Source organism: Trichechus manatus, unplaced genomic scaffold (assembly GCF_000243295.1).
Source record: "Trichechus manatus latirostris isolate Lorelei unplaced genomic scaffold, TriManLat1.0 scaffold00034, whole genome shotgun sequence".
In the NCBI taxonomy this organism is placed as follows: domain Eukaryota; kingdom Metazoa; phylum Chordata; class Mammalia; order Sirenia; family Trichechidae; genus Trichechus; species Trichechus manatus.
Genome location: NW_004443970.1, coordinates 18,978,224 through 19,001,560, shown reverse-complemented (window position 1 = coordinate 19,001,560; position 23,337 = coordinate 18,978,224). Strand labels below are relative to the sequence as shown.

At 46.7% G+C, this 23,337-nt stretch overlaps 1 protein-coding gene across 1 annotated transcript in view; it reads right to left on the bottom strand.

Moving 5' to 3' along the window:
- FAM184B (family with sequence similarity 184 member B) overlaps positions 1-23,337 on the bottom strand; it is a 179,895-nt gene that overhangs the window by 17,026 nt on the left and 139,532 nt on the right. The window contains exons 9-14 of the mRNA XM_012555189.2: positions 22,513-22,642; positions 21,231-21,443; positions 15,858-16,011; positions 10,173-10,336; positions 8,924-9,087; positions 3,706-3,852 (exon numbers count right to left, since the gene is read on the bottom strand). Of these exons, the coding sequence (XP_012410643.1) occupies positions 3,706-3,852; positions 8,924-9,087; positions 10,173-10,336; positions 15,858-16,011; positions 21,231-21,443; positions 22,513-22,642 (972 nt within the window). The remainder of the gene's footprint in view (positions 1-3,705; positions 3,853-8,923; positions 9,088-10,172; positions 10,337-15,857; positions 16,012-21,230; positions 21,444-22,512; positions 22,643-23,337) is intronic.

Genomic DNA, 23,337 nt, shown 5'->3' with positions numbered 1-23,337 from the left:
CAAATGGTCTTCCTCTCCAGTATGGCTCAGATGGATTTCTTAACCTTGCCTTGTTCAGGGCTGCCAGATGTTCACATAGAATCAAATCACTTGGTTTTCCAGGTCTTTGTTGTAAGAGGGATATAGGAAGCATCTAACTAGTCTGCCATATTGACCACGCCTCCGGTTTACTGTTTAATTTAAAGGAGATTTCAGGGGATGCTTTTGGTTTCAGCTTTAAGGTTTAAAGATTATCTCAGAGCAATAGTTTTGGGGGTTCATCCAGCCTCAATGGCCCAAAGAGCCTGGTTTTGTGGGCGTGTAGCTGCTGAACTCAGCGTGGCTTCAAGAGCCAGGGAAATTGCTGGGAAAAGAACCCAGGGCAGGAAAATGGGGCCACAAGGTCACAGCTGGCAGGTTCTCCAGGTGCTGACGTGACTCTGGCACCCTCTACTGGAGAATGTGGGGCATGGCATGCCGTTTCAGTTTGAAACCGGAGAGGATTCCTAACTCTTTGGTCTGGGAGGCCAGGGATGGCGAGAGCTTTAGCCCTCACAGCTTTGTTGTGCTTGAATCCTTTTTTATAGCTTTGTGACCTTGGCTATAGCATTTCACCTGCGAGCCTCCATTCCCTCCTCTTTACAATGGGCTTAAAACCGGGTGGCTGTGAAGATTCAGTGAAATCATGGGTGCCTTGCTCGCGTCGAGTGCCCCTTAGATGGCAGCAAGGAAAACCTTCCACGTGTGGCTTTTGGGTGATTTGCTCTGCATTGGAGACAGCTGAGAATAGTTTTTAAGGGTGCAGGCTTAGAGTCAGACGGATTGCATTTAAATCCGTTGCCGTGACCTGGGCAAGTGGCTTTACCTGTCTGAACCTGGATTACTGCAATCAGCTGGTCTCCCTGCTTCCACCTAACCCTGACAGTCTCCTCTCCGTGGCCAGAGTGACTCTGTTAGAAGGTAAATCAGGTTGAAACGGTAGGACTCCCTGAGACTATGGCCCTGATACACTCTTTAAACCTTAAACCAAAACTATCCCGAGGTTACCTTTTAGATAAATAACAGATGGGCTCAGAAAACAAAGAATATCACCCGTGAGCACTGTGTTCTTTAAAAAATCATCTATATGAGACCAAACGGTCAACAATTATTTTAAAAAGAAGACAAGAATGTAAGGGGGCAGGAAAACTGTATTAACGCAACCAGAACAACAAGAATGGAAATAATGAGAATGTTCACACATTGTGAAGACTGTAACTAACGTCATGGAACAACTTGTGTAGAAATTGTTGAATGGGAACCTAAACCACTGGGTAAACCTTCACTGAAAACACAATAAAATATTTTTGTTTTTTTTAAAAAAGGTAAATCAGACCACATAGCTCCTGCTCAAAGCCTCCAACAGCTTCCCAGTATACTCGGAACACATCCAAATGTCTTCTTCCTATTCAAGGAAGGATTTGCACTTCCTAACCTCCAAGCCCCCAGCTACCCCACCGACCTCATTTCCTACCACTCGCCCTCTCACTCACTCCACTCCAGCCACTCACTCCACTAGTGCCTTCTGGCTGTTTCCAGTCACGTACCGCAGGGCCCCAGGGCCTTTGCCTTTGCTGTTCCCTTTGCTTGGAATGCTCTTCTTCCAAATGGATGGCTCATTCCCTTGCCTGCTGTACTAAAATGTCACCTCTTCAAAGAAGATGTTCCTGCCCATCCTTGCCACTCTCTATACAGGTAGTCCCTGACTTACGACGGGATCCCGTTCTGACGATGCTGTTATAAGTGGATTCTGACATTAAGTCAAATACTACCTCGTTTTTTCAGTTTTCATTATTATTGCCTTTTATTATCAGTACTTTATAAACTTGATCTTTGTCTCTAGGGGTTGGAAACATTACAGGTAAACTTACAGATATGATGACATCAGCAAATTATGTGCTACAACACTGTATGTAGTACATATTATTTATGATATGATGTACAGAAAAAAAAAAAAGGATGGTCGTTAAGTGCGATTCATCATAACTCAAATACATCATAAGTCAGGGATTACCTGTACCCTGATCCTGGTTTTCTCATAGCACTTTCACTGCCTGATTGAAATTAAATATTGATATGTTGGCTTAATTCTTGTCTGAATCCCTGTCTAGATTTGGGAGTTCCGTGGCAGCATGGTCTTTATTTTGTTCCCTGCTGTAACTCTGGAGCCTAAAACAGTATAGGACACACAGTGGGCCCTTGATAAATACTTGTTGAATGAACAGATGAATGGGTGCTAAGGGACCCTCAGTTTTTTCATCTGTCAATGGGAAGAACAGTTCCCACCTTGAAGGACTGTTGTGGAGATTATGTGAGATGACGCATGTTAGAACAGGGCAAAAGCTCGAGACTCGGGAGCCCTGACCATCCTGATTTCTTCTTGGTGTGAGGGTTAAACAGAGCCCACGAGACACACTGCTCATCCCTCCTAGGTTCCCAGGGCACTGTGGGGAAGGACAACACCATCTCTATAAATTAAGGGTGACCAACTGTTATATTTTTGCTGGACGGTGAATAAGGAAGACTGAAGAAGAATTGATGCCTTTGAATTACGGTGTTGGCAAAGAATATTGAATATACGATGGACTGCCAAAAGAACAAACAAATCTGTCTTGGAAGAAGTACAGCCAGAATGTTCCTTAGAAGCAAGGATGGCAAGACTATGTTTCACATACTTTGGACACGTTGTCAGGAAGGATCAGTCCCTGGAGAAGGACATCATACTTGATAGAGGATCAGCAAAAAAGAGGAAGACCCTAAACAGGATGGATGGACACAATGGTTGCAACAATGGGATCAAGCACAGCACTGCAGGACTGGGCAATGTTTCATTCTGTTGTACATAGGATTGCAATGAGTCGGAACTGACTCGATGGCACCTAACAACAACTGTTGTGTATGGAACTGTGTCCCCTAAAATATGTACTATAAATCCTAACCACTTTACTTATGTAAAGAAGCCCTGGTGGCGCAGTGGTTAAGCGCTTGGCTGCTAACTGAAAGGTTGGCGGTTGAAACCCACCAGCTGCTCTGTTGGAAAAAGATGCGGCAATCTGCTTCTATAAAGACTACAGCCTTGGAAACCCTATGGGGCAGTTCTGCTCTGTCTTATAAGGTCGCTATGAGTCAGAATCAACTCAATGGGAATGAGGTTTTTTTTTTTTTTTTTTTTTTTATGGATATCCCATTTAGGAATAGGAGTTTCTTTGTTAATGAGACCACATCAGTGTAGGGTGTGTCTTAAGCCAATCACTTTTGAGATGTAAGAAGAGCAGATTAGACACAGAAAGAAAGAAGACCAAATGGGGAAAGACAGATGCCATATGGAGGTTTTCAAGGAACGCTGAGATTGCCAGAGAAGCTGACATAAGGATTTCCCCCCACAGCAGACAGAGAGCCTGCTGTTAGAGCTGGGCCCCTGAATTCGGACTTCTAGTCTTCTAAACTGTGAGAAAATAAATTTCTGATCATTAAAGACATCTACCAATGGTATTTCTGATATAGCAACACTAAATAGCTAAGACATCAACCACCCCAGTTTGCCTAGGACTGAGGGGCCTCCTGGGACGCAAGACTTTCAGTTTTAAAACCAGGAAAGTTCCAGAGATACTGGGAGGAGTTGGTTACTCTGATAAAATGGTCCATCTGCTAGTCCGTCCCACCACTGGGCCCCAGGGCCTCACTTACTCAGTCTCCAGGGCAGCCAGCTGGGCCTGGAGCCTGGTCTGGGTGCTGCTGAAGTCGGCTACCATGGTTTGCATCTCCTTGTGGTGTTCCTGGCGTAGCGCCTCCACCTCCCGAGCCTGCTGGGCTTGCTGATCCTTCTCCAGCAACCTGTGGACGGCAGGGCCACAGCTTGCCCGGGCTCCACAGCTTCCACTCACTGGGCACTGGGGTCTGTTCCCCACCCCGTTGGGCGGCTTGGCTTGGGAGGCCATGGGTGGGGGTAGGGTATGAATCTGAGGTGAGGGCACCCGTGGGAAGGAGACCTGGAAATCTGAGTTGAGGGGTACAGGATTAACCCTGCAAGGGGTCTCCCCCTCAGCACCGTCCCACCCCAGCATCCCACAAAGGAGAAACCTGAGTGTGAAGGGCAGCCTTCAGGGGGAGAGGAGAGGAGAACAGCTTCAGAGGGGAGCACCCAAAAACACCTCCTTCACTTGGGACATACCTGGGTGGTACAAATGGTTAACATGCTCAGGTGCTAACAGAAAGGTTGGAGGTTTGAGTCTACCCAGGGGTGCCTCGGAGGAAAGGCTTGGCAATCTACTTCTGAAAAAATCAGCCACTGAAAACCCTATGGAGCACATTTGTACTCTGACACACATGGGGTCACCATGTGTTGGTTTCATCTTGATGGCAACTGGTTTTTCACTTGGGGCAGGTGGGAGGCCTGCAGGCTGAGGTTCTGTATTCGAATCACTGAGCTCTGGGACTCTTCGGGACCTGGGTGATCATCAGTGCAGGGGCAAGGCGGGGTGGGGTAGGGGTGAGGGAGCAGCATTTTGAACCAGGCTGCCTGTGCCTGCAGCCGCCGCCTCCATCACTTCCCAGCGTTGGGGCCTTGGGCAGCGACTCCAGGCTGTTTCCTCATCTGTAAAATGGAGGTGAAATGGCACTGACCTCATAGGGTTGTTGCAAGGATGAATCGAGTTAATCCATGTCCAGAACAGTCCCTGGCACAGAATATGTGTCCCATCATTAGCTTTCATTATTCTTAACTGAGGGGTGGGCACCAAGGCATCCATATGAGTCTCAGGGGTCTGTTACAAATACATGTTTGCATGATCGGGTATTTTTCCAGGGAGAGGGATCATTGCTTTCATCACTTGGAGGGGGCTGTAACCCCAAAATGGTTAGGCGCTCCTACACTCTGGTCCATGATTGGTTGTGGATCGAACCGTAGGATTTTCATTGGCTGATTTTTGGAAGTAGATCACCAGGCCTTTCTTTCTAGTCCGTCTTAGTCTGGAAGCTCTGCTGAAATGAGTTGAATACCACAGCAACACACAAGCCTCCACGGACAAGTGATTGTGAGACTGGGCGGCATTTGGTCCTGTTGTGTGTGAGGTTGCCTGGAGTCAGGGGCTGACTCAACAGCAGCTAACAACTCTGGCCCAAACTGCTTGTTCTAGTGACTTGCCAGGGTCACATGAGCCACTATGGAATCTAAGATGCTCCACCTTGGTGAGATGGGCTCACAGCTGCCACACAGATGAGCCTTGGTCTGCCGTTCACTTGTGGAGGCGAGACCTACAACCTCAGCCCGCTTGAGGCCTCTCTGAGTCACTTCACAGCCTTGAGCCTGGCGGGGGCACGGCTCCCCCACCCCTGAGCACAGGACTCAGAATGATCTCCTTCTCCTCCCCAACCCCATGGGGCATTAGAATCTCCTGGGGCCTCTTTCCGTATCCAGATTTCTGGGCCCCACCTCAGACCTACTGAGTCTGGGGTGTGGATCAGAGTGTGTATTTCTAACAAAGCTCCCATGGGAGGAGACTTCTGGCTGGAAACCCAGGACCAGAGCTACCTTGGCCTACAAGGGCCGCCCCTCCTTGGTTAATCCTAGCCAGTGCTTCTGCCTGGAAGAGGAGGTTTCATCCTCCATTGTTGCTGTGTGCCACTGAGTTGATTCTGACTCGCAGAGACCCCAGGTGACAGAGTAGAACTGCCCCCGCAGGGTTTCCTAGGAGTAATCTTTACGGAAGCAGATCGCCAGGTCTTTCTCCTGTGGAGCGGCTGGGTAGTTTTGAACCACCAAGCTTTTGGTTACCAGCTGAGCGCTTAACGGTTGAGCTACCAGGGCTCTTTTCATTCGCTAGGATATGAAGGATTCCAGGGCCTCTGGAAAACTCCCTTGCCCTGGCTGGCTACTGCAGTAAGAACGGTGGAGTAAGGGACTCACAGGGAAGAAGAGCCAGTTACCAGTGAACCAGCTGCTGTCGAGTCAACCCCAACTCACGGCGACCCAATGTGTGTCAGAGTAGACCTGTGCTCCATAGGGTTTTTGATGGCTGATTTTTCTGAAGTAGATTGCCAGACCTTTCTTTGGAGAAGCCTCTGGGTGGACTTTGAACCTCCAACCTTTCCATGAGCAGCCAAGCGCATTAACTGTGTGCACCACCCAGGGACTCTTAAGAAGAGAACTGGTACTCAAAGTGCCATCCTAGTGAGGTAGCACCTGAGAATCTGCTAGAACTACCAATTGTTGGGCTCCACCTCAGACCTACTTGGATCAGAAATGCTGATGGTAGAGTCCAGCTGGAGTCTCTTATAAGGACACCAGATTGGATTAGGGCCCATCCTACTTCGGTGTGACCTTGTGTTAATTTAACTAATTACATCTGCGAAGACGCTATTTCCAAATAAGGTCCCACCCGCAGGTACCAGGGGTTAGGACTTGGACATATCTTTTTTTGAGCCACAAATCATATGGATACATAGGTATATATATATGTTTAGCTTTGGTAGTTACTGCTAAATAGTTTTCCAAAACGGTTGTACCAATTTAACCTCCTAGCAGCAATGTAAGGAGCCCTGATGGTGCAGTGATTAAGTGCTGGGCCACCAGCTGCTCCACGGGAGAAAGACATGGCAGTATGCATCTGTAGAGATTACAGCCTTGGAAACCCTGTGGGGCAGTCCTACTCTGTTCTATAGGGTCGCTATGAGTCGGAATCGAATCAACTTGATGGCAACGGGTTAGTAACAATCTACGTTACTAACAACAGTTCCAGTTGCTCTATAACCTCACCAGTGCTTGGCTTTATAAATCTTCATTTACGCTAGTCTAGTGAGTGCGTATGAGTTCCCCAGGTTGTGCAAATGGTTAACATACTTGGCTGCTAATGAAAAGGATGGAAGTTCGAGTCTACCCAGAGGCACTTTGGTAGAAAGGGGTGATCTACCTCCAAAAAAATCAGCCATCAAACACTCCACGGGAGCACAGTTCTCCTCTGATACACATGGGGTCGTTATGAGCTGGAATCACGCAACAACAACTGCAACTGGTAGAGCCCGGTTAGCTTTGTTCAACGTGTCTTCCAGGAGATTCTAGTGCATGCTAGAGTTTGGGAAGCCTAACAGTTGACATTACGTGAGTCACTGCCATGTGCCAAGTGCTGTTCCAAAAGCTTTACGTTATCTCATTTAATCTGCACTGTTGTCAACACTGTTTTTTCATCCGTATTCCAAGCAACTGAGACATGCCAAGGTTAAGAAACTAGCCTAAGGGAATGCTTAACAGGCAGTTAAGATTGAAGCCCTGTTCTCTCAGACCAAAGCAAACCCCAGCCTTCCCTACACGTGCTGTGTCATGTGAACCAAGTTACTTAACCTCCCTAATCCTTTCCCCCCAACTTTAAAAAGAGGTGGTTGTGAGGATTATATGAACAAGAACAGCCAAGGCTCAAAGCTCAGTGCCAGGCTGACATAATATACACAATCAACAGACATTAGGAAAACAGGGATCCTACAGACATTAAAGAGACAAGAAAAGAAAATCATGAGCAACTTCTTGCCTGGGATTGGGACACTCAAAAACTTAGATGAAATGAAGAAATTCCTTGAAAGATACAAACCACCGAAGCTCACTCAAGAAAAAAATAAATAACATGAAAAGTCCTATATCTATTAAAGAAGTTGAACGTGTAGTTAAAAACCTTCCAACAATAACAACAACAATAAAAGGCTCTGAATTCAGGACTGCTAATAAACTATTAAATATGGATTAGTAATAATGGTATTGTTATTGGGTCCTGTTGAATCAATCCCAACTCATAACCACCTGTGTGACAGAGTAGAACTCTCCCTTAGGGTTTTCTTGGCTGTAATCTTTATGGAAGCAGATCACCAGGTTCTTCTCCCATGGAGCCACTGGGTGGGTTCGAACTGCTAACCTTTCAGTTAGCAGCCAAGCACTTAACTGTTGTGCCACCAGGGCACCTTAGTAATAATAGTGACAGCCACAATTTCCTGAGTACTTTCTCCATGCCAGGGACCCTGCTAAGCTCCTTGCATACATTTCACTGCATTCTACAACAGCCCTGAGAAGTGGTGGTGTTATCTCAATTTTACAGGTAAAGAAATAGTCTGGGAGAGGTAGGCTGGCTGGCTCAAGGTCACACGGCTTGGTTAAGAGCACACAGCTAGTTAAGATCACACTGGACTATCTGAATCATTCTACTGCATTGTCTCCCTAAGGCTGTCTTCTAGGTCTGATTCTATAAATGCCCTGATTTGCAGGGAAATCAGGGTTCCCTCCTCTATTTCAAAGAAGAGCCCTGGTGGCACAGTTGTTATGTGCTCTGCTGCTAACTGAAAGGTTGGCGGTTCAAACTGCCAGCTGCTCCGTGGGAGAAAGATGTTGCAGTCTGCTTCTGTAAAGATTTACAGCCTTGGAAACCTTATGGGGCAGTTCCACTCCGTCCTTATAGGGTCACTATGAGTTAGAAACAACTCAATGGCAATGGCTTTTCTCTATTTCCGGGCAAATCCTCTGCAGTTTTGAGATCTAGAATTCCTGTTGCTGAGGCTGAGGAGTCGATTCTGACTCATAGCGAGCCCATGTGTGACAGAGTAGAACTCCCCCGTAGGGTTTTCTTGGCTGGAATCTTTATGGATGCAGATCGTTAGGGCTTTCTCCTGCAGAGCGGCTTGGTGGGTTCGAACCACTAACCTTTTAATTAGCCGAGTGCTTAACCGTTGCGCCACCAGGGCTCGTAGAATTCCTAGAGGACTGGTACTTTCCATGGGCCAAAGAAGGAACATCAGTGAAATGCTAGCATATTAGGGAGTCTTTTCTCTTGGAGGATGCCGAGGGGGAGACACAATTTTAGATCCCAAAAGCTCACCAACGGGCAGGGAAGGGAGGAAAGAACGAAGGCTCTGGGGTCCCTAGGCCGACCTGCGCTGGTCGCGGAGCTGCAGCGCCTCCTGCCGGTGCTGTTCCACCTCGGCCTGCAGCCGCCGCACCGCGTCCTTGAGCTGCGAGTTCTCCTCCCGCAGCCCACACCCCTCACTCGGCCCCTGCTCAGCAGAGCCCGTCGGAGAGCCTGGGCCGCCCTGCTCCTGAAAAAGAAGCAGGGAGAGAGGTTTTTTTTAAGGAGGCGCAAGGGCGGACAATGCGCAAAGGGCCACAGGTGTGCTGGGGCAAAGATGAAGGCCGACGCTGCTCCCAGCCTTAAGCCCACGGCAGGTCCCTGGCTCTTGATTTGGGGGCTCACACCTAGTCTCTTAAGGTTCTCCTGCTTTGGGAATTGGCCAGACCAAGTGCTGAAAAGGTGTAATAACGTGGGTGAGCCAAGAATAGGGCTTAAATCTAAACAAGCAAAATATGCTTCCCTGCCTTTGCCCTGAAAGCTTTGTGTTAAGTTGAGATGTGTTTTGGATGGACATCTGAGGGCCGTACTGCTGGCCTGGAGGGACAGAGGCCTGGGAAATTAGGGGGCTCCTGGGATCCCAGCGAGAGGAGGAATCTTACACAAGCCAGGAGGGGCTGGCAGCTACATCTGACCAGGAAGTTCAAGGAGAGCTGGCACTGGGCAGGGTGACAGCAAGGCTGTTCCCACTCACAGGAATAGGGAAGTCTAGACGGGGAGTCAGTCTGGGAAGTGTTCTGAGAAATGCCTCTGCAGATCTCAAGGAGTCACCCAGACCAGCTGCCTCTAGACCTGTCTGATACTTACACCCAAGAAGCCATCTTATCTGAATTATGAATGATGTGCAGCATGTAGAACCTGCTTTTTGCTTTTCAAAGATGTGAGCCTATAGGCCCCTCACGTGTCCCTAGTCCTGTGGAAAGAGAGACGTCTCCCCCATTTCAGACAGGGGTGTAAAAGAGAGGGGTCTCCCCCATTTCAGACAGGGGTGTAAAAGAGAGGGGTCTCCCCCATTTCAGACAGGGGTGTGGAAGGAGAGATGTCTCCCCCATTTCAAACGGGTGTGAAGAAGCGGGGTGTTCCCATTTCAGACAGGGATGTGGAAGGAGGAGGGTCTCCCCCATTTCAGACAGGGGTGTGGAAGGAGGAGGGTCTCCCCATTTCAGACAGGGTAAAGACAGAGCCCCCCAAACTATCCTTACAGGGCTTTTTGCTGCAGCCCTCGCACTGCTCTGAGAGGGGTGTGGTGTGGTGTGGGTGGGGCAGGGCACTGACCTCTTCTGTGAGGGCTTGGTCCTTGCTGTCCCCTGGGGGCCAGGGGCTGGTCTGCTGTTGGCCGGAACTGCCCAGAGCCCTCAGCTGGGCCTGTAGTGCCACCAAGTCCTTCTGGTGCTCGGAGCAGGCAGTCCGCTGCTCTGACAGTTCCTGCCTGAGGGAGTCTGGAGAGAGAGGAGCAGAAGATCAGAGGGGCAGTCAAGGCTGAAGTCTGTCCTGCAGTGACAACAGTCTCTGGGGTGGGGTGGGTAGCTGCTGAAGGCTTTGGGTTGCATTCCCTTAAACCTATTCCAAGATAACAGTAATAACAGCTACTATGTACTGAGCACTCACCATGTGCTAAAACCCAAACACAACCCAATTAAAAAACCTTTATCACAAAAACAAGTAAAATAAAAACCCTTTAACAAAGCATGAACTACAGTATACTAATTCATTCACACACTCTCAAACCCTCCCTCATCCGACTATCCATCCATCCTGTAAGCCTGTCTTTGCGTCCCAACCCCAGTGCACCAGGTACTCTGGAGGACACCGATCCCCCCACCCTTCACCGACCGTCAACCCTGGTGCCCCAGGTACTCTGGAGGACACATTGACCCTCCCCGCCCATCACCAACCAAATGTATTGGGTTCAATGGTGTTTCCTGAAATCCATTTTCTTCCAGAACTTCAGAATGTGATCTTATTTGGAAACAGGGTATTTGTAGGTGTAATTAATTAACATGAGGTTATACTGGAGTAGGGTGGTATATATGGGAGTAAATCTGTAGTGACTGATGTACTTAAAAGAGAACAGACACAGAGACAAGAGACATGTGACAACGGAGGCAGAGATTGGAGTGATGTATCTATAAGCCCAGGGACAGCAAGGGTTACCAGCAACACCAGAAGCTCAGAGAAAGGCATGGAACAGACTCTCCCCTAGGGCCTTCCGGGAGAGCATGGCCCTGCCAACACCTTAATTTTGGACTTCTAGCCTCCAGAACCTTGAGAGAGAAATTTCTGTTGTTTTAAGCCACCCAGTTTGTGGTACCTGGTTACGGCAGACCTACACTGAGCTATGCTGCAGATCAGCTGTGTCTAATGCAGGCACTGGAACAGGGGCAGGGGCACCTGGAACATCTACTATCTTTGTAGTAGGTGCAGTAGGTGCTCCCTCTCTGCCCTACTACCACCCACGAAGGCTATGCTGTATCATCATTACACAGTCCACAAATTCCTTCTTCCTGGGCCTGGACCTGAGAATCCAGCCTGTCCCCAGGGTCTCTCCAGAGTCGCCAGGAAAGAATCGGACTTCTGTGGGATCAGAGGAGCCAGGCAAGGGGTGGCAGGGACATCTGGGCCAACAGCTGCTGTCAGGGTTGGAAATACCAGGGGTATCCAGCCTGATCTGTACCTGGGGAGACTTGTACCCTGAGACATGTGGCACAAGCTAGGCTTTATCTTATATAACGCGTCTTCTTTACATGAGGCCAACTTTAACATCCACCACCTGTCTGCTATTTTGTCATACTGTGGTGGCTTGCATGTTGCCATGATACTGAAAGCTATGCCACTGATATTTCAAATACCAGCAGGGCCACCCATGGTGGACAGGTTCTAGTGGAGCATCTTGACTAAGACTAGGAAGAAATGCTTGGCGATCTACTTCCAAAAATTAGCCACTGAAAACCTTATGGATAACACTAAAAAGCGAAGATGGCACTTTGATGACTAAGGTGAGCCTGACCCAATCCATGGTCTTTCCAACTGCCTCGTGTGTATGCGAAAGCTGGACAATGAAACAAGGAAGACTGAAGAAGAATTGATGAATTCTAATTGTGGTGTTGGCAAAGAATATTGAATATACCATGGACTGCCAGAAGAATGAACAAATCTGTCTTGGAGGAAGTATAGCCAGAATGCTCCTTAGAAGCAAGGATGGCAAGACTTTGTCTTGTATTGTTTACTTTGGACACATCATCAAGAAAGACCAATTGATAAAAAAGGACATCATGTTTGGTAAAGCAGAGGGTCAGTGAAAACAAGGAAACCCTCCATGAGATGCACTGACACAACAGTTGCAACAATGAGCTCAAACATATCAAAAGATGCTGCAGGACTGAGTAACATTTCATCCTGTTATATGTACATAAAGTCGCCATGAGTTGGAACTAAACGGCAACTAACAACAGTAGCAGCAACTTTAACATTTCCCTAGTCAGCCACCTCCATTCCAAGGTAACTGCTAACCAGGAAATCTGTGGGACCCACTGTCTCATCCGGCTCCTCACATTCACTTCCCCCGGATGTCTGGTCAGCAGTAATCACTTTCTAACAAATACTCAACCAAGCAGCAAGGCAGAGCTGACTCACTTATGGAAGTAAAGAAAATGTTCTTCCCCAGAATTCTGTTCAGGAAAGCCCTGCCTATGTTCGGAAGATATCTTCAATAAGGCTGTCTTAATTTCCTAGGGCTGCTGTAATGGAAATACCACAAGTGGGTGCTTTTAAAGTAAAGAAATTTATTTTCTCAGTTAGGAGGCTAAAAGTCCAAATTCAGGGCACTGGCTCTAGGGGAAGGCTCTCTCTCTGTCAGTTGTGGGGTAACGTCCCTGTTTCTTCCAGCTTTCCTCAGTTCCTTGATGATCTTCATATGGCATCTGTCTTCCTCCCATTTGTGCTTGCTTGTCTCTCTGTCTTTGTTCCTCCTTATAACTCAAGAGCTGATTAGGTTTAGGACACATCCTATGCTGATAAAGCCTCATTAACATGACAAAGAAAACCTTATTCTCAAAAGGGATTACACCCACAGTATGGTGTTACTGTTGCTGGGTGCCACAGAGTCAATTCCAACCCAAAGTGACCCCATGTGACAGAGCAGAACTGCCCTATAGGGTTTCCTAGGCTGTAATCTTTACGGGAGCAGATCACCAGCTCTTTTTTCCCATGGAACTGCTGGTGGGTTTGAATCGCCGACCTTTTGATTAGCAGCTGAACTCTTAACCACTGCACCACCAGGACTCCTTACCCACAGTATAGGGGTTAGGATTCCAACACATATTTTTGGGGGACACAATTCAATCCATAACAAAGGCCAATTTGGTCTTTAATGATATGCATGAGATAAGGAGAGGAATTTGTGTTGCAGTTAAGAGTGAGAAGGGAGGTGAGGGTAAAGGAGAAATGAGGGAGAGAGATGAGCTGTGACAATGGAGAGAGGTGCTCAAGGTCAGCAGTGCAGCGCGGGAGTCTTCGGTAATAATAACAGTGAACGCTGACACAGCACACGCTGCGTGCCAGGCTCTGTTCTAAGCTCCTCACTGTATTTACTACTGTAATCCTCATAACAACCCTATGAAGTAAATACATTTATTGTCCCCTTTTATGGTGGGAAACTGAGGCACAGAGCAGCTAAGCTACTTGTCCAAGTTCACACAGCTAGTGAGTGCTGGAGCTGGGCTTCCAACCCAGGCACTTAAATTCCAGAAGCTTCATGTGTGTGGCTTTTGATGTGTGTTATGGATTGAATTGTGTCCCCCCAAAATATCTGTCAACTTGGCTAGTCCATGATTCCCAGGATTGTGTGACTGTCCACCATTTTGTCATCTGATGTGATTTTCCTATGTGTTATAAATCTTATCTCTATGATGTTAACGAGATGGGATTATCGGCAGTAATGTTAACGATCCAGGACTCCATCTACAAGATTAGATTGTTTCTTAAGCCAATCTCTTTCGAGATATAAAAGAGAGAAGCAAGCAGAGACACTGGGCATCTCATACCACCAAGAAAGCAGTGCTGGAAGCAGAGCGCATCCTTTGAACTTGAGGTTCTTGCATGGAGAAGCTCCTGGACCAGGGGAAGATTGATGACAAGGAAGGACCTTCCCCCAGAGCTGACAGAGACAGAAAGCCTTCCCTTGGAGCTGGAACCCTGAATTTGGACTTCTGGAATCCTAGATTGTGAGAGGATAAATTTTCTTTGTTAAAGCCATCCACTTGTGGTATTTCTATTATAGCAGCACTAGATAACTAAGACAATGTGAAAACTGAAAAGGGGCTGAGTTTCTTTTTTGTTTTTTGTTTCTGAATATGTTTAATTTTTGAACAAAGTAATTTTTATCATATGGAAAGAAATCTGGGTATGGATCAATATTTCTTTTTTTTTTAAACCTTTCATTTTCATAGATGGAAGATGCCTGTGCTATTTCTTTTTTTTTTCAATTGAACTTTAGATGAAGGTGAACACAACAAACTAGCTTCTCATTAAACAGTCAGTACACATATTGTTTTATGACATTGGTTAACAACCCCACGACATGTCAACGCTCTCTCTTCTCAACCTTGGGTTCCCTATTACCACTTTTCCTGTCCCCCCTGCCTTCTAGTCCTTGTCCCTGGACTATTGTGCCCCATTAGTCTCGTTTTGTTTTATGGGGCTGTCTAATCAAGTGAGTTAGAATTTTGTTCTACATTTTTCTCCAGCTCTGTCCGGGACCCTCTATTTGTATCCCTGTCAGAGCAGTCGGCGGTGGTAGCCGGGCACCATTTCGTTGTACTGGACCTGGTCTGGTGGAGGCTGTGGTAGTTGTGGTCCATTAGTCCTTTGGACTAATCCTTCCCTAGTATCTTGAGTTTTCTTCATTCTCTCTTGCTCCCGAAGGGGTGAGACCAGAAGAGTATCTTAGATGGCCGTTCACAGGCTTTTAAGACCCCAGACGCTACCATCAAAGTAGAATGTAGAACATTTTCTTTATAAACTATGTGATGCCAATTGAGCTAGATGCTCCCTGAGACCATGGTCCCCACAGCCGGGGCTGAGTTTCCTAATGCGGATAATGTAGGGCAAGCAGAGGAAGCAGAGGAACATGCAGGAGTCTGGAGGCCTAAGTCCCCCAAATACGTCGAAATCCTTAGGATGGAAATGAGAAGTCAAGACAATACCACCTACCTAGGTATTGGAAAGGCTCAGAGATCTGGGTTATAGTCAATTTCAGTTAAAACAAAACAAAACAAAAATAGTCACCACTGAGTCGATTCTGATTCATGGCAACCCTATATGTGTCAAAACAGAACTATGTTCCTTAGTGTTTTCAGTGGCTGATTTTTTGGAAGTACATTGCCGGGCCTTTCTTCTGAGGTACCTCTGGGTGAACCTGAACCTCCAACCTTTTGGAGGAGTGTGTTAACTGTTTGTACCACCAAGGGACTCCAATAATAATAGTTATTATTCACTGGGTTCATGTTATATGCTAACCAGTTGCCTTTGAGTTGCTTCTGACTCATGCTGACCCCATGTATACACAGTAGAACTGCATGCCATAGGGTTTTCAAGGCTGTGACCTTTTGGAAGCAGATCACCAGGGCTTTCTCCTGAGGCCTCTCTGGGTGGGTTCGAATCGCCAACCTTTTGGTTAGTAGTCGAGTGTTTACGCTGGGCATTTTATACCTAATATCTCATTTAACCTGCATAATAACCTTATCAGGAGAGGCGATTGTAACCCTATTTTATAGAAGAGGAAAATGAGGCTCAGAGTAACCTTGCCTAGGTCTCACAGTTACTCAGTAGCAGAGCCAGGATTGGAAGCCTGGCCTGTGTGTCTCTAGAGCCATGCTTCCCGCCCTGCCCTCAGCCGGCCCCTGGGTCTGGGCATACCCTCTGGCTTCCGATTTCGGCGGTTGGGATGTGGTGGTTGTATACCTAGCAGCAGAGCCTGCTGGGCCTGCATCCTCTCGCGCTCCTCCTGGAGCTCTTGCCTTGCCTTTTCCTCCAAGGCCTGCAGCTCCAGTCGGTGTGTCTGGTGCTGGATCTGGAGGCTGTGGCTGGATTCCTTCTTCAAGCGCTCCTCTGTGGCCTGTGGGCAAAAGAGGTAGGGAAGAAGTTGTGAAGGTTGACACAGAGGCAAAGATCTGTCGTCTCTGCCAAGCACCTCCTCTGAGCTGGGCTTGCGGCTCCCCTGTGGAGGGCTTATCGCTACAGTGAACGCTGCTCTACCCACCTGTGATGACAGTGATGGCCTGGCCACAGCAGCCATTTTGTGCTGTGTGAACCCAGCCCCGTCCATAGTTGATTAGACCAGAGTGGACACCTGTTCCAAGCGGGGTCAATCAGAGTTCTTCCTGGGGAATTTGGAGTTAGAACGTGTATGGGAGGGAAGTACGGAGAGAGACAGACAAAAGGTGAGGGCAAGAGAGACTGACTAACTGGGCGGCGTTAAATATTAACTAAAAATTAATGGCTGTTTGCACCAGATGCAAAACCTTTCTGTGAACAATAAATCAGAATGGCCATTTGTGCCAGGTATAAAACCAGGACAAAATAATAGGGAGTTTTTAAAGTGTTCTAATCGTAGGGACTTTCCCAGAAGGACAACTGGACATGGAAGGATGGTTTTGATTTGTCGTGCCTGACACGACCAATTCCCATCAGACAATTACATCTATAGAACCAATAAGAGAAAGATCCTCGCTTTGTAAGACCCTCCCTTTAATTAAGAACATACCTAAGTCCCAATTTAACTGGAAATGCTTTAACGCCTTTAAGAACCCTGCCCTAGCGCTGCTTGAGCACGCTCCTTTTCGAACATTCCCTGTTTGCAGATAGCTTCTCACTCAATAAACTGTTAATTGTAATTGACTCGCTGATCAAATGTTTCTTTTTGACAGTTCCCTGAATTCTGCCACTCTCAGGGGCAGTGAGGTGAGCATTGTACACTGCCCCAGGTCCTGAGAAGCAGAAGTAGCTGTCTCTGAAGGGAGACCCAGGCTGATGTGCAGAGCAGAGCAGGCATGGCAGAAGGAGGGATCCCCAGGGCTTTTCAGTCCATGGTCTACTTTGGCCCTGAGAACTGCTGTGTCTCTGTCCTTGGGTTCATTTATATGATCATGCTTTTGTTCATTCATTCTTTCATTCAACAAACATTATGGCTATTATTGGCTATTATGGGTCAGGCACCCAAAGAAGGTTCTATGAAGTTTTATAGGAAGCTAATCCAGTTTCTCTGTTTGCAACTAAGAGAGTTCCAGTTAATACACAGTCACATTACATACAAGAGGACACTGAGGCTGGGAGAGATGAATTAGCTTTTCCAAGGTCATACAGAAAACATACAGGAGCTCTTATTCCCCCGCCCCCTCTTTTAAAAACCTGTTGCTGTCAAGTTGATTCCAACTTCTAGCAACCGTATAGGACAGAGTAGAACTGTCCATAGGGTTTCCAAGGCTGTAATCTTTACGGAAGCTGGCTGCCACATCTTTCTGCCAAGGAGTGGCTGTTGGGTTTAAACTGCTGACCTTTTGGTTAGCAGCCCAGGGCTTAACCACTGTGACACCAGGGGTCCTTCCCCCATTTTACAGAGGAGGAAATTAGGGCTCAAAGAGAAGTGACTTGCCTGAGGACAGGTAATGGTGGAGGCAGGATTTTAACCCAGGGCCCAAGCCCTTTCCACTCCCTCATGCTGCCTCCGGAAACAATGAGAAATGGGATTTCATCAAAGGCAAAAGGATTCCCTGCGTGGTGCAAACAGTTAAGAACTGGGTTAACTGAAAGATTAGAGGTTTGAATCCACCCAGAAGTACCTTGGAAGAAAAGCCTGACCATCTACTTCTGAAAGGTCATAGCCATTGAAAATCTATGGAGCCCAGTCTACTCTGACACACATGGGGTCACCATGAGTTAGAACTGACTCCATGACAACTGTTTTTTTTCTTTTTTTTTTTTTTTTAAAAGGGGAGAACCCAGCCATCTTTGAGTCCGAGTCAGTGAAATGAACCCAACAGTGCATTCAGAGGTTGCCTAGGTCTTCACCTCTGTTATGCCCTCAGCAGCAATGCGGAAACTCAGTCATTCCATAGTGAGTTAATTAAATGAGAAGGCAGAAAAGCTTGGCAGTTTTTGAACTCTCGGATGCTTTCCTCCTCTTGCACTAGTTGCGAGGCTCAGAGCACTACACGTAGTGACATTTTACTTCCAGTGAAAAGGGAACGGAGATAGTAAAGAACATCTGCCTCGAGCATTGGGCTCTTTTAAGAACTGTCTATATGGGATCAAATGGACAACAGCAACTCAAAAGATGAGACAGCAACCTTTGGGGGAAGTTGAGTTTATGTTAATGGGGGAGGAGCAACTTGGAAAAGGAGGGTGAGGATGGTTGCACAACTCCAAGAATGTAATCAATGTCACTAAATTCTACATGCAGAAACTGTTGAATTGGTGTATATTCTCAACAACAACAAAACTAAAATAAATTATATTTTTAAAAAAAGAGAATGGGGAAGTCAGAGCCAAGTGGAGGAGTAGACTCTCTCACTCTGTGACATGGCCTCTCTCTGTCCCCGGGGAGACCTCTTTTGCTTGGAAGCCCGTGGAAGAGAGGACCTTGCAGGGTCAGCCCCCAGGGTTTACTTCAAGCCGGAAAAATCTCTGGCGAATTTATTCAACCTCTCTGGGAGATTCACTGTGCTCTTGTCATGGCCTGTTGGGAGCCTCTGAAGGGGCCCAATTTCACTCTGTCTCTTCATGCCCTACACTGCATAGTCTCCTTTCTTGGTGATCCCAAAATACCTCGTACCACCCTCTCACAGCTCTGACCCACTGAATTACAGCAATCTGTCTGAGTGGCTGCCTTTCTCCCTACAGGTGAGCTGCATATGGACAGGGATTATCTCAATCATCTTGGTATCACCCAAGCTGAGCACAATGATACCTCATGAGAGTTGCTCAATAAATACCTGCAGAATAAATCAGTAATAAAAGTTGACCTTTTTAAAATTGAGCCATGTACAAAGTAACTTCACAGCAACATCTAGACTAGTGTTTGATCAAACAACTGGACACCATAGCCTCGCCAAGTTGACACATAAAATTAACCATCACAACCAAAAAACGAGTATATGGTCACATATGTATGTGTATAGGCATAGATGTGTATGAGTAGGTACAGGTGTGCACATATGTGTGCACAGATAGAAGTATCTGTATGTGTACATACAGATAGGTGTGTGCATGCATATATAGTCATAGAGGACACAGTTATAGACACTTCTCAGACATAATCAAGCACCTTGCAAGATTAGTTTTCTGGGTTTGAAGGCTTTGGACCTTAGTCTCATGGGACAACTCAGTCAATTAGCACAATATAGTTCACAAAAGTTCATGTTCTGCATTCTAGTGAGGTATGTAGAGTCTGGGGTCTTAAAAGCTTGTAAGGAGCCAACTAAGACACAACTATTGGGCTCTACTCGTCAGGAGCAAAAGAAAAAGAAGGAAACCAAAGTCTCAGAGAAGAAACTAGTCTACAGGGCTAACAGCCTACATGAGCCACGCCTTATCTGCCCTGAGACCAGAAGAACTAGATGGTGCTCGGCTACCACTACCATTGGTTGGGATCAGGGTCAAAATAGATGGACCTTGATAGAATGGGAGAAAAATGCAGAACAGAACTCAAATTATTAAAAAGTCCAGACTTACTGGATCAGTTGAGACTAGAGGACTCCCTGAGACTATTGCCCTGAGATACTCTTTAAACCTTGAACTGAAACTATACCCTGAGGTCTCCTTTTAGCAAAATAACAGATTGGCATACAAAATAAAGGATATTATCTGTGAGTATGGTGCTACATCAAAAAACCATCTATATGAGACCAAATGGTCAACTATTTTTCAAAAGGAAAGATGAGAAGATAAGGGGGCAGGGAAACTAAAGCACCAGAAATGGAACAAAGAGAATGTTGACACATTGTGAAAAACATAATTAATGTCACTGAACAATTTGTATAGAAATTGTCAAACGGGAACCTAATCTGCTGTGTAAACTTTCACCAAAAACACAATAAAATATCATTAAACAAAATTAACTGTCACAATGACGTTGTTCAAGTCAGGAAAGAAAGCTATTCTTATGTTACAAAGGCCACATGCAGGTAAGGAAGCAGTACAAGAAGCCCAGCAGACCTGAGTCTGAACCCTCTCTTTGCACCTACTGGCTGTGTGACCCTAAGCAAGTTATTCTCTCTGAGCTACTTTACTCATGGGGATAAGTGGAATATGATAATAATCACCTTGTAAAATTGCTGTGGTGATGAAGGATAATGTACAAAAGCACTACAGGTAGTGTATAGCAGGTGCTCACATAGCAGGTGCTTAGTGAATAGCTGACTTATTATCTGTTATGGACTAAAAACTCATAATGCAGCCCTGGTTAAGCAGTGGTTAAGTGCTTGGCTGCTAACCAAAAGGTTCACAGTTCAAACCCACTAGTTGCTCTGTGGGTCACTATGAGTCAGAAACGACTCGACGGCAATGGGTTTGGTATTTTTGGTTTATGGGTTGAAGTGTGTCCCTCAAAAAGATATATTGATGCCCTAAACCCTGTACTGGTGAATGTGTCCTTGTTTGGAAATAGGGTCTTTCTTCGAAGATGTGATCAGTTGAGTTAACGAGGTCATACTGCAGGTGGGTCCTAAAGCCTTCTGTGTGGTGTCTTATAAAAGGGAAGAACACACAGGGATACAGGGTCATACATGAGGAGATGCATCTAAAAGCCAAGGAAGGCCAAGAAACACCTGAGGCTACCAGAAGCTGGAAGAGACAAGGAAGGGGCTTCCCCTTGAGCAGACAGAGAGAGCATGGCCTTGCCAAGGCCCTGAATTCAGACTCCTGACTTCCAGAACTGTGCAACAGTACATTTCTGTTCTTTAAAGCCACCCACTTTGTGGTATTTTGTTATGGTTGTTGTTAGTTGGTATTGAGTCAGCCCCCGACTAATGGGGATCCCATGCACAACGGAATGAGACCCTGTGCCATCCCCATGATAGAGTTTTCATTGGCTGATTTTTGGAAGTCAATCGCCAGGCCTTTCTTCCTAGTCTGTTTTAGTCTGGAAGTACTGCTGAAACCTGTTCAGCTCATAGCAACAAGCAAACCTCCAATGATAGGTGAGTGGCAGCTGCGCATAGGGTGCACTGGTCCGGATTCTAACCTAGGTATCCCACATGGAAGAGGAGAATTCTACCACTAAGCCGCCAACGACCTCTTTGTTATGGTAGCCCTAGGAAACTAAGCCATTGCCCTTACCTTGAGTTCCTGATTTTTGGCCTTCTCAAGCACTCTTAGGGCTCGCTGGTGGGAAGCCTCAAGCTGGGCTTTCATGGCCTGGTTCTGCTGAACGCTCTTCTGGAGCTCCTGCTGCAGTGTCTCCCTTTCGTGGTCGGAGAGCTGCTTGAGGTCCTGCAGGTCCTCCCGGTAGGTGCTGGCACACTGCTCCAGAGCCTGCTGCATCTGCAAGATCTGCAACCAGGATGGCACACCCTCAGGCCAGGCCCCTCACTCCTCCAGGGATTATTTAAAAAAAATCAAACCTTTCTGAAGGTCTCCTCAACCTGTGGGAACTGCAAGCTTGCAAGCTATGAGAACCTGGGGATGGGCTGGGGCTCTGGGGGCGCCTCAACTAGAGTCATCAACTGCAGTCAAGAGAAGAAGACCGGCTGGGACATAAACCTTCCAAGCGAAACCAAGAAGGGACGAGGCTACCTTCCAGACAGCTACATCGTGGCCTCCTTCACCTCCTTAAGGTGCTTGCTCCAATCTCACTTTCTTCCGGAGGCTTTCCCTGACAACTCCAGTTTAGTACTGCACCCTAATCCTGTATCAGCAGCCTCCCAACTCTGTTTACCTTCTTCTGCTTCTTGTTTGTCCTAAAGCCCCTATCACCTTCTAAAGTACTTATTGCTTATATCTAGTGTTTATTGTTTGTTCCCACCTCTTTGCCCAAAATATGTTGTTGTTGCTAGCTGTTGTTGAGTTGGCCCCCAATTTATGGTGATCCTGTACACAATGGGATAGGATCACTGTGATCCATAGGGTTTTCACTGACTGATTTTTTGGAAGTAAATCACCAGGGCTTTCTTCCTAGTCTTAGTCTGGAAACTCTGCTGAAGCCCGTTCAGCATCATAGCAACATGTAAGCCTCCAATGGCAGTTGGGTGGTGGCTGCACCTGAGGTGTATTGGTCAGGAATTAAACCCTGGTTTCCAAGATCTGTACCACTGAACCATCATTGCCCCCCGCTAAAACATAAACACCTTAAATGCGGAATTTTGTCTATTTTGTTCATGGATATATCGCAAACACCTAGAAGGGTTCCTGGCTCATAGCAGGTGTTCAATGAGCCACAGCAGGTTTTGAAAGAATGAATAAAAATAACCAAGAATTCCACCTTGCTCGGGACCTGGAATGCCCTCCCAGCTTGTCTGTGGATGAGGCCCTCCTTTCATTTCCAAAGTTGTCCATAAAGAGAAGGAGGAGGCAAAGTGTCATTCAGCATGTTGGCATAGCCCCACCTGGGTGATTCTTCTACCTGGGCTTGCAATCTGGCCTTCTGGCTTTGCCACTCCTCCTGGAGACGCTGGATTTCAGATGCCTTCTCCTTCAGCAAAGAGCCCAGTGGAGTTTGCAGGTCAGCTCCTTCTGGGTGGGGCACTTTGATCCTTTGGATATATGGGGCCAGAGTCACAAAAGATCCAGAGCTAGGAATGACACCACCACCCCAGTAACACCTCAGCTCTTGGAGCCGTCACCCCAGCTGAGAGGAGGGAGCTCCAATAGCAGTTAATGAAGTGAGAAACATCTTACTTGGCTTTCTAAAAGCAACCTAACATATAAATTCTAAGTGTTATTGCACTTGGGATACAATAAAGATTCAGCCGGAACTGCTGTTGAGATGATTTCAACTAATGAGTCAGGGTAGAACTGTGCTCCATAGGGTTTTCAATGGCTGATTTTTCAGAAGTAGATCACAGGCCTTTCTTCCAAGGCGTCTCTGGATGTATTTAAACTGTCAATCTTTTGGTTAGCAGCCGACTGTGTTAGCCGTTTGCATCATTCAGGGACTCTGTATCTGTTTTTTTTTTTTTTAAAAAAAAACTCATTGCTATCCAGTTGATTCCCACTCATAGCAACTCGATAGGACACAGTAGAACTGCCCCATAGGGTTTCCAAGGAGTGACTCGTGGATTCAAACTGCCGACATTTTGGTTAGCAGCCGTAGCTTGCCATAGGTCTTAATCACTGCACCACCAGGGCTCCGTATCTGTTTTTGTGGGTGCTTAATAAATGACGACCAATTGTAGGAATGACTGAGAGCTTAGAGTTATTTATACGGGGTCTCTGGGAGGCTCTAGAA